This window comes from Gopherus flavomarginatus, chromosome 5 (assembly GCF_025201925.1).
Source record: "Gopherus flavomarginatus isolate rGopFla2 chromosome 5, rGopFla2.mat.asm, whole genome shotgun sequence".
NCBI lineage: Eukaryota > Metazoa > Chordata > Testudines > Testudinidae > Gopherus > Gopherus flavomarginatus.
The window spans coordinates 47,348,144-47,359,426 of record NC_066621.1 but is presented as its reverse complement, the minus strand read 5'-3'; the positions used below and the strand labels follow the sequence as shown (position 1 = coordinate 47,359,426).

General features: G+C 48.5%; 1 protein-coding gene across 2 annotated transcripts in view; it reads right to left on the bottom strand.

The window, feature by feature from the left end:
* Positions 1–2,074: 2,074 nt before the first annotated feature.
* CD151 (CD151 molecule (Raph blood group)) overlaps positions 2,075–11,283 on the bottom strand; it is a 35,796-nt gene continuing 26,587 nt past the window's right edge. For both annotated transcript variants that reach the window (XM_050952962.1, XM_050952963.1), the window contains exons 7-8: positions 9,213–9,299; positions 2,075–8,053 (exon numbers count right to left, since the gene is read on the bottom strand). In XM_050952962.1, coding sequence (XP_050808919.1) covers positions 7,994–8,053; positions 9,213–9,299 — 147 coding nt within the window. In that variant the 3' untranslated portion in view covers positions 2,075–7,993. The remainder of the gene's footprint in view (positions 8,054–9,212; positions 9,300–11,283) is intronic.

Sequence of the window (11,283 nt, the reverse complement as noted above, 5' to 3'; positions counted from 1 at the left end):
GGGAGTGTCTGGCTCAGCAAGACAGGGTGCTGGAGTCCTGAGCTGGCAGGGAACATGTAGTTTTGGCACATCAGGTGGCAGCTCCCAAGGGGGTTTCTGTGATCTAATCTGTTACAGCTGCTACCAGTATATAGCCTAGGACACACAGCTGAGCAGTTCTAAATGAGGACAGCATAGGCCAGCGAATTCATTACAGCAGTTAACTCTGTAAAGCATTTTGGGGGAACAGTTTGAAGGAAATAGGCTGCACATTGCATATCTTATTTGTGCAGCTCCTTGTCTAAGCAGGGTCAAGGGAGGTCAGTGCTTGGATGGAGACCTTCAAGAACACTCATGTGCTGTAAGAAATAATGCTTGCGAATCAGTCCAGGGCAGTCTTCCCTCTTAGTCAGCACTGAGTAAATCCCCAGCATGGCATTAAGGGCACTCCCGCCCTGAAGGGCACATAGAATGAGCCAACAGGTGAGCCAGGATTCTCAATTGTTCTCCAAAGTCTCAGCTTCATTTTAAAAAGAGTTCATCTCGAGCTGTTACAATTGCAAAGAAAACCTTCAACCCGTAACCTAAGTGTAACTAATGCCGCAATATCTGCCTGAGTCTGCAGAGAGCCTGAAACAATAGTGCTGAAGACCAAGCTGTTCTGTTCTCCTCACTGAGTGACTATACTGGCAGTAGAAAAGGTTCAGAGAAGGGCAACTAAAATGATTAGGGGTTTGGAATAAGTCCCATATGAGGAGAGATTAAAGAGGCTAGGACTTTTCAGCTTGGAAAAGAGGAGACTAAGGTGGGATATGATTGAGTATATAAAATCATGAATGATGTGGAGAAAGTAGATAAGGAAAAGTTATTTACTTATTCCCATAATACAAGAACTAGGGGGTCCCCAAATGAAATTAATAGGCAACAGGTTTAAAACAAATAAAAGGAAGTTCTTCACACAGCACACAGTCAACTTGTGGAACTCCTTGCCTGAGGAGGTTGTGAAGGCTAGGACTATAACAGCATTTAAAAGAAAACTGAATCAATTCATGGAGGTTAAGTCCATTAATGGCTATTAGCCAGGATGGGTAAGGAATGGTGTCCCTAGCCTCTGTTTGTCAGAGGGTGGAGATGGATGGCAGGAGAGAGATCACTTGATCATTACCTGTTAGGTTCACTCCCTCTGGGGCACCTGGCATTGGCCACTGTCAGTAGACAGGATACTGGGCTAGATGGACCTTTGGTCTGACCCAGTACAACTGTTCTTATGAGAGCTAATTCAGAAGCTAATGATGGTACTTTACATACCACCATTGTTAACTATATCACTGCTCTCCAAAACGTGTGACAATAGAGAGGACATATATTGTGAAGACCTACACAATCTGAGTGAGCCCTTATTTTGGGTAGGCCTTTTGCAGCACCTGGCAGAACTGAAAGGGGATGCTAGTGGATTTGTTTTCCTGATGGTGGCTCAGCTTTGGGAAATCCTGCCCCGGGGTATGTTTGCAAGAGTGTTAGCACTTGAGAGGAACCAGCATTTCATGCGGAAACATAGCCCACTCTCCCGGCCATGCAGGAATCTCTCCTTCAGTGTGAATAATAGCGCCGGCTGCTAGCAAGGAGTGCTGGAAATGCCCAGCACTGAAAAGCTATTGTCTGTACTACGGAGCAGCGATTAGAAAGAGAAAGCAACTGATCTTAATGTGCTCAGTGTGTGAATTTCTTTCCCTTAATGTAGGCAGTAGTTACGATGCCAGGAAACAGGCTTCTTTTATGGTGAGTAAGAAGATTTTAAACCCCTGTATGCCTAATGATTGAACAATGATTCATTGAATACATTCGCTGGGCACCAGCCATCCCTGCTGTTCATATGACTATAGCTTGTTTGAGTGAATAAAACCTCCCCAAAATTTACCTTTTCTAGGGACTCTGCATAGATCTTCTGTTGTCTATTCCTCCTCCCCTCCCAGTAAGCCAGGAGATATCACCAACACAGCCACAGCCCCTAGTCATGATGCGGCTTTTAAACAGAGCAGCTTTATTAGCTAGTTTTTCCTGCAGTAACCTCTCTCCAAAGAGGAAAGCGACACAGTTGGAGGTTATAACAGCTGCATTTTAATAGCACGGAAATAGGCCAGGTTACAAATAGCAGAATAGTAAAACTCCAGTTGCTATATTAGCATCTCATAGCAGCTCCCAGGGCCTCGTGTGAGCAATGTTAGCCAGCGGGGCAGTGAGCAACACTTGCACCTCACAGGCACACACCTGGCCAATGCTAACCAAATGCGTCATGCGTGTGCAGCGCCTCAGGCCCTGCGCCAGCTGTGCTAACCAGTGCACCACGAACCAAAGACAGGCGGCTGGCAGTGAAATGCTAACAGGTACCCTGGTAAGGGGCTAACATCTCACAAATCCCGATGTCAGGCTCAGCCGCCATCCACATTAGTACAAAAACAGTTATACAAAACATCACTCATGGCTAAAAGCACCGTTCTGCAACGAAGGCGCTTGCAATATCACATCCTCCATGAAGCAGTGTGCACGGCTGAACCCACTCAGAGCACTAAGAGAAGTGCAGAGCAGCATGAGGCAGATTCATAGATTCGAAGGCCAGAAGGGAGCACTGTGATCATCTCATCGGACCTGAATAACACAGGCCCTTGGACTGCCACAAAATAATTCCTGTTTGATTTGAGGGGATGAACGATATTATGGGCAGCCCCATGGTCAAAGAGAGGGAGTAAGTGGGGATGGAGATGGGGGGGGGTCTAGTGTCTGTGCACAGGCGCCAGGGGAAGCAGCAGCCAAGAACAATGCCAAGGAGGGAATTCATAGGCTGCAAAAGAAACAAGCTTTACAAAGTCTCTTGGGAAACCCTCCAGATTAAGTAGGAGACATGGGAGGAGTGGGGCTCTCTGCAGAGATCCCAATACATGTTCTTGGCTTGGCGTCTCCTGGGAGATGGTGATAAGGCACTTGGGTTAGTGTGAGGCATACAGCAATGCGGAGGGGGTAGTTGGGTTAGTATGGGCAGACGGCACTGGGGAGAGGACAATGGGGCTGGGGAAGGGGCAGTTGGGTTAGTGTGAAGCATATGGCAATGGGGTAGGACAGCAGGGTTATCCTGAGGTGTGAAGATAAGGACTATCCCAGGAAGAGTGGTGTGTTTTCCAACACTCCCAAAAGGGCCAGAAATGTTCTTGTGTGCCCATTGGGCTCCAAGTGATAGGCGTAACAATAAAGTGTAACTGGCCCGCCGTGAGCTCAGGAGGTGCAAGTGAATGAGCTCACCCCAAGCCGATGGCGTTCAGTGGAGGAAGTGTTGTGTGATACTTCTGGCTGGGCCAGTTCCAATGCATGTGAACTGCCCAGGGAGAAAACAAGGCTAGGAACATGAGGGAAGGACAGGCAGAGGGTGAACCAAGAACTGTATTTATTACATAAGGTGGTCTGAACAGGCTTTTGCTCTTGCGTCCCCCCTTTTAGGCCTGAATACATTGCAACATTTCCCCACGCCCCCAGGCCAACCTCAGCGCAGTCTGCAATAACAGGATCTACCATGTGATGTGAAAATGCACATTTTTCTAGAGCAGCAACTAACTTCCTTCCATTGGAGGAGGGAAGCAGAGGCCTCTCCACTTCGACTCTTCTGGAGTTATGTGCAATACGCTCTCTTCAGGTCTGGCGAGGCACCTGGCAGGTAAACCCTAAAAGCTGCACCATTTGCATTAGGCCCAGCTCAGTTAGCTGGGAGGCAGCAATGCTTCATGCGATACACTTTATGTAGGATGCACAGTGCCACTCTGTGGTCAGACATGTTAATGGCAGGAGGACATTTCTCCAGGCTTTTGCTCCTATCACATTGGCACAGGGCTAATAAGGGGGGCACTTGTGGTTTACGGCTGGCATTTTCAATTCCTAAGGCAAACGCAGGGTGAGCTCAAAGCTAGGCTGCAAAGAGGCTGCCAGACTTGTCTGCTCTTGCACTCTCCATGCACGTGTCCAGGGCTGAAGCTAGACAGCTGTGACCTATGCCAAGGGCACGGATGTGCCCAGGCCACAGACACAGGAATGCATCCCTGCAGCACAGGCCCCAAGACAGAAGCAGAGCTCATTGTATGGCACCACACTGGTGCTGCATTCCACTGACCTGCAGTAGCCAGTGCAAGCCCCTGTACCAGACGTGGAGGACTTGTTAAGTGTAGTGTGCTTGGGTGGGTGGGTGCAGCTGGTGGTCAGATGGTCGAGCAGAATTAACCATGGAACAGGGCTCTCTGGCCAGGGGTTGGACTCACTGCTCATGCACATCGTGCCTGTTACTGCTGCCAGGACTTGAACACAGCCCCTGGCAGGCCAGAGGCAGCAGCACTAGCCGCTGGGCTGGATAGGAGCTGCTCCCTAGCTTGCCTCAGCTGTCAGTCTTTGCATGTGTCATGGACAGCAGGGCCATTCCCACTAGGGCAATGAATGTGAAGCAGAGCAGGCGGCACACTGTGTGCGCTCACTCAGGGCCTGACTCCATGAGCTGCTGGGTCCTCAGCTACCTTAGGAGCTGTGGTTGCTCTGCACCTTGCAGGACTGGACTCCTATCAAGCTGGCTAAACAGCGCCATGGAACTCATTTGTCTCCTGCTTCCCACTCTATTCTCCCAGATCAGCTTGATCAGGTTGAAGGACCAGCTGAGTCCAGCAGGTTTTTAATCCTGTCCCATGCTATTTATTCAGCCCTTGTTATTTACAGAGAGTGTACTGTATACTATGCGCACTCGTGCCCCGAGACACATGCTTCAGCATGGGCCTGATCCAAAGCCCAGTGAAGCCAATGGGAGTTTTCCCATAGACTTCTAGGAGCTCTGATCAGGCCTCTTGTTGGGAAACAGGAGGTGCCAAGTGCCCTAAACTTGTACTGGCTTCAATGGGGGTTAGTGGCTCTCCGCACTGTGCAGGATCGGATATCCAGGAGCGCTGAGCATCAACAGCTCCCAGGACCCACGGTTGTTCAGCACTCTGAAAACCAGCTCCTGTAGATCAGTGCTTTTCCAGATGGAGACCCCCACTCCCACTTAGCAATATGAGAAGGGCAGGGTTGTTGAGATTTCCTCACATTTGTTTGCAACCCCTCTGAAGATCGTGAACTCCCAGACTTAGAACCTTTGCTTCCAGCTTTGGCTAGTTTTCTCTGAGACCCTTCCCATCACTGTAGACCCTGCAGCCCTGCTGGGACAACAACTACTGCATGTTATCTCTTTGGTATTGTTACAAAGGATAAGTAGAGAGGCTTTAGCTTTATTGTCTATTGACTAGCAACTTAAACTGAGTTATAAAAAAACACAAACCCATGAATATTACATGGGGGAATATAAAACAGCTCAGCAGACAAAAACCTGGTCACTCCCTCCCTCTGGACAGTATGCCTTCCAGGGAGTGGGTATAGACAACAAGCAATACACACTTAAGTAACTAGAACTACTGCTTCAAGCAACGTGCTCAGTATTTTCCTTTTTGTTAACAGTCAACTTCTCAGGAACTGAAATGTAAAATGAGCAATAATTTAGAGTTTTATCCTTTAGAGTGTTTGTAATAATTTAGGTTCTCTTCCTCCCTTCCACCACCCCAGGGGCAAAAATACCCTTCCCCCCTGCTCTTTGTTAGCATCTAGAATTATTTTGTGTTGCTGCTGCATTGGGGATTCCCAGTTTCACCTGCCCTGATATTTTTTTCCCACGCCTTTTAAACCTCTTACCGGGAGGCTTCTTGTACATGGAGCAAAGCAGGCCCTGTGGGAGATTCCACAACTGTTAACTGTCTGGCTGCCGGGCTCAGTATGTGCCCAGAGTCATAACAAAAGGCCAAGGAAGGGAATAAGACACTCAGTTTATACTGTCTCCTGCAGTGAATGCACTTTCCCAACCCACACTCCACCTCTGTTCACTCTTACTGACAGAGGAAGTCTCTCCAAAGATCCACGGACACTCTTAGGCTAGGACTTCCAAGAAGGCCAATCCACACAGCCCTGTTATTCACTTTTCTGCAGAACCCAACATGTGCTTTCACTTCACTCTTTTTTCACTTCACCCTGGATCTGCTGTTCCTGGCCAACTTCTGAAGGGACTGAGAGGGGAATAACCAGTTTGGGGGATGGGATTTGCAGTTGCTGATCATCAGGGATAAATTACACGCCTTAGTAGCTTGTGATTTCTCCCCTCTAGTACCAGGACCACAGAGATCTTTATGAAGTAAAACTTATTCAGAGCATCTAGGATCCAGCTCTAGGGAATGCAGTGAATTTGTTGCTGTGCTGGGTGGTGTAGTAAATCCTTTGGAATAGGGGTCACCATGCATAGGATGCTGTGCTGGGTTCATATAGTGAATTCTTGGGATGGAAGGGGGTTAAGGACCATGCTTATGATGGGAAGCACTCCTGCATCAAACCTATCTCTGATGGTTGAGCTTGAGCGCATTTTTTTTTAGAAAAGCATCCAATCCTGATTTAGTTTCACTTCAGAGCTAATTACCAGTTTGGGCATTCGAGGACCCAATTTTCACCCATGCGTCTCTAAAGGCGCTATGTAAATTTCACAGCTGCACTGACTTGTGTGTGCAAAGCCTGCCAGGTGCCCGAGTGCCGGGTCTATCCTTTGGAAGCACTGATGGAACACCGGCGATTCAAAGTAATATCCCTGGGCAGCACAGCAGCTGCCAGGAATTCAAGCTAGGACCCAGCTGGCATCATGGTTCACAGCCATAGGGAGAGACTATGTTGGCAACAGACATCTTTTCCCCTGAAAAGTGCCATGGATTCTAGTGAATTCATGATACATTTACACTAACCAGACAATTAACTAGCATCCTCTGGTACTACCAATTTACCAAGTCTGTTTTGCAGTCAGTTGAAGCTGATCCTGCAGGCTATTGGGTGAGAGGAATGAGAAAGCAGGGTTATAGATTTAATTAGAGCCTAACTGATTAATGAGATCCAGGGAGGCCTGTACAAAACCCTAGTGCACTTCCTTTGCAGCATCCACACCTGTCTCTCTTGGGCAGGAATTAATCCATACAGCTGGGGAGTATCTCGTCACATAAGAGGGTTTCTCTGGGGAGTGGTGTTTCAGTAGGCCATTCCGGCAACTGAAAGGGTAAAGGATTTAAACACCCATATGCGGCAAGGTACAACACATTCCCCTCATGGCCCACTGTAGGGCCTGTCAGATAGGGAGCACAAGAGGAGACAAGTTAATTTTTCCTATTTACACTGGAAGCCACTAAATAAAATATAAATCGCAGAGAATCAGAAAATGATTGAACACTCTCTCTCCAGTCACTGAAGGCAAAGATCCCCTGTTCCCCCAATGGGCTCTACGTGGGATGGAGGCTCTGAGGAAGAAGGGGCAAGGTAATCCCAGCCAGCCACACCTCAGGCAAGATCAGAGTTCTGGCAGGTCACTCTCCTGCTGGGGAGATGGAGAGAGGTGATGGCAGCAACTGACAAAAGCAGGTAGAGATGGAATATAGCTCTGTTAGGGCATGGGCATGGCCCAAGGGGAACTTTCTGGATGTGAGAATTGATGTGGGCTCCCACCCAGCACAGAGACGTCATCCGTCCTCATGGTTGGTGCACAGGCTGCTGAGTGATCTATCAGCCAGAGCAAACCATTGTTCTTGTGTGGAATCCCAATTCCTCAACAGCTGGGCCCCAATGGACTTGGATGATTTCTCTTTAAGGTTGCAACATGGGCCTGGTTTGTTAAAGCTTCTAGCAGAGTGGAATCTGCAGTTCAATTGCTCTAGAACACACAGGGAACCCCCTGAACTCCTGGCCGTCCTGTGCCACCTCAAGGAGGGTGGCCTTCTCTGGCAGAGGCAGGGTAGGTGCTGGATGATCCAAGAGTCACCTCATAAGGAAGGCAAGTCCTCGAGATACTGATGTTTCTTTGCTGCTGGATAGAAGCTGGTGGGGTGGACAGACATTGTGGGTAGTGGTAGAGGGGGAGCTGATGGATTTCCTGGTGCTCCTAGTATGGTTCTGACTTTAAACTCTTGTACAAGCAGCAGGTGAAGATCATTCCAAAGATCTAAAGGGTGAGGAGATAAGAGATGGAGAAACATGATGTGTGCTTAAGGGCAGCTGTGTAAAGATGGATCTATGTACCCTAACGGGTTAACAGCTATCACCCAGTTGGGTCTTCTCACAGAGGCCAGTTTGACTCCTCTGTTTGACACAGGACTTGATCTTTAGAAGTGCTGAGCACCCATAACCCCAGCTGAAGTTGCTGGGAGCTACATGTATTCAGCACCTCTGAAAAATCAGGCTCCATAGGCTTTAAAGCATCTGAGAATTGATTGCACTTCCAGGAACCCTGGAAGGGGAGGGGTCATTCTGAATGTGGGGAGGATGAGGAGAAAGCAGTTCATAACTTTCCTATTGGACCCTGATTGCAATGGGTGCTCAGTGGATTAGATGAGCATTTGGGAAACCCAAGCTCTGTGTTTCAATAAAACAGCAGGAGACAATGAGCAAAGCAGGGCATCTCCCCCTACAACCAGCCACAGACATGCAACTGGTGCAGTTTGGTTACTAGCCAGAAAAAGGGGAACTGAGATCATATCCCACTGTTGCTCCCCTGGGAAAGCCTGAATCTTTAACCAGAGAGAATACCCTGCACCTTTCCTCTAAGACACAGGCAGGCTAAAAGGATAATGTACCGGCCCTGGAATGTGTGTCCCCTTTTCACATTATCCTCACAGTGGTATCAAGACAACAGCACCATTCACCTCTGGTGACAAAGCAAAGGGAAAAAAATGAGGCACAAAACTACTCTGGTTTGGCAACATCTATGCTGATAATTGTGGGGGGTCCCCACTAGAGGTCTCCCTCACTCTGCAATAGGTAACAGCAGGACACAGGTCGTGTCCACATTTCAGAGCAAACACAGAGCTCAGCTCTCCCCAGCCCACTGCACTGGGTTTTAGCCTCAGAATTTCTCTCTTGGAAGCATAGTTAAATCATCCGTTTTTATAGACACAAGGAAAGGAAACTAGCTCAGGGCATCTGTACCTTGGATCCCACAAGTTTAGATTAGCAGTTTGTGGAGACCCACACACCAAACTTCCAATGAATCAGTGCTATAACTTCTTAGCCATGCTCTGGGCTCAGCAGATGCTGCTTCACGGTCCTAGGGTCCTTCTAACGTAGGCCAAGCTTCCTCACTCCCGAGCAGTCAGTCCCTTTACCTGAACACAAGCAATGCCAATCCCCACCGCTCCAATAATTTTCAGGTGTTCCTGGATGAAGTTTTCCAATTTAGTGATGCAGCCACCCTGTGAGGGGGAACGAGAAGAATAGACAGGAGTTAGTTTTTGTTTTATCCCTTGCCCCCTCATGCATTACAATGTCTGCAACCCTGGAAGGTGGGTGAATGAATGGGAGTGAAAACTAACAAGACGGATTCCTTAATACAATTTATTCTTATCTGTGTTATGGTGGCATCCAGGGACCCCAGTCAGGCATCTATGTCCATCGTGTTAGGTGCTGTGCAGGCAGCATACAGAGAGCTCATAATCTACATTTCCACCCTTGTTACAGATACAGAATGTAACAGTGCAGCATGGACAGTAAGCACTGTTATAGCAGGGAGCCTGGCAGAAATGGCTAGCAGGCTTCAATAGGTCCAGGCAACAGCTTTACAAATGGCAAGTGAGCAAGGCAGTTACTGCAGAGTTTAGGCTGAGAGAGCAGCCCAGCTGGGCACAGGCGATGAGGAGGCAAGAGACCAACATCACAGAGACCAACTTCAGCCCTGCAGCCAGAGGTGGGTGAGGTCGTGACCTCCCGTACGCCTGGGGTGGAGCTGAGTTCTGGTGGCAGAGAGGAAATCTTTCCCCAAGCTATTTGGAAGGCCTCATCCTTGCCAGAACTTGCCTGCAGGGGTTACTGCATCAATACCCAGTGACCCCAAAGGCGCCACCCTACGACTGTAATGGTTTTGACCTGACAAAGGGCAAAGAAGCCCTTGCCCGGTCTCCAGGAACTGCAGTTGGGACCAGTCACAAGGTCTCCTGAAACAGTAACTGCCCTTTAAAGGAGAATTCCATGTAGGATTGTTTCTAAGAGCGGTGAGATGGGGCAGCATGGGCCCAAAAAGCTCATCTCAATTGACTGGCCTCTTACAGTTGGTAGGGCTACTTCCACCTTTTCATGTTCTCTGTATGTATAAATATCTTCTTGCTGTATGTGCCAGTCTATGCATCCGATGAAGTGGGTTTTAGCCCACGAAAGCTTATGCTCAAATAAATGTGTTGGTCTTTAAGGTGCTACAAGTACTCCTGTTCTTTTTGTGGATACAGACTAACACGGCTGCTACTCTGAAACCTCCATCTTGTAATTGTGTCCTTGGCTGGCAGCCTGTTCCCCTCCCAGCCCTGCCAAGTCATTGCTGACACAGAAGCAGCAACAGGGTTGGCTGAATATTGATCCAAGGGTCTTTAAATGATTAAGTGGGTTAATCTAGTGAGGCAGATCTTCTGTGGGGTGGGGCAGGGCAGCTTCCAAACAGAGGGTAACAAGGCTCCTGCCCCAGAGAGCTTACAACTTACAGAGAGAGATGGAGGGAGGGGCCAGGAGTGTAACATACAGGCACAGGGGGTGGGGGTGGAGAGGCACAGGCCTTGCTTGGTCCATGGTTGGACCTCTAATTTCCTGTCTCAAGGCAGCCAGCCACGGTGCTGACTCCACAGGTTAGGGCGCTGGCTATGCTGCTGGGAAGCTCAGGCTAGAAAGCTAGTGAACAGTCCCTAGGTTAAAGAAGCAAAGAATCCTGTGGCACCTTATAGACTAACAGACGTTTTGGAGCATGAGCTTTCGTGGGTGAGACAAATGTATTTATACTGTTATGAGCCAGGTGAAACTTAGCTATAGGCTTAGTTAAAACCTCGTTCAACCTATGTGTGAACAATAGCTGCAAGAGACAGCTACAGGTACACATCTAAAACAAGGCCTATTAGAGCCTGCCTAGAAGCTTGCCCCATGTGGGAGCAGGGTTCCAGTCGGTACTGAGAACAGACAAGAATGGAGAGGGAGGTAGAGGCCAAAAACAAGAAAACCAAGCAAGCAATAGCCTGCGTGACTTTGGGGAAAGCTAGAGAGAGCTTTGGGGTTTCTCTTGGGGTGGTTAACTAATAAACGGCTCCTTTTGTTCCCAGTTCCTCCTGTGTGAAGAGAAGCAGGACTTGGTGCGCTCCTTGTAAATAAACATGATTGCATTAAAGAGAATACCGGACTTCATCACTTCCCACTTCTAACTGG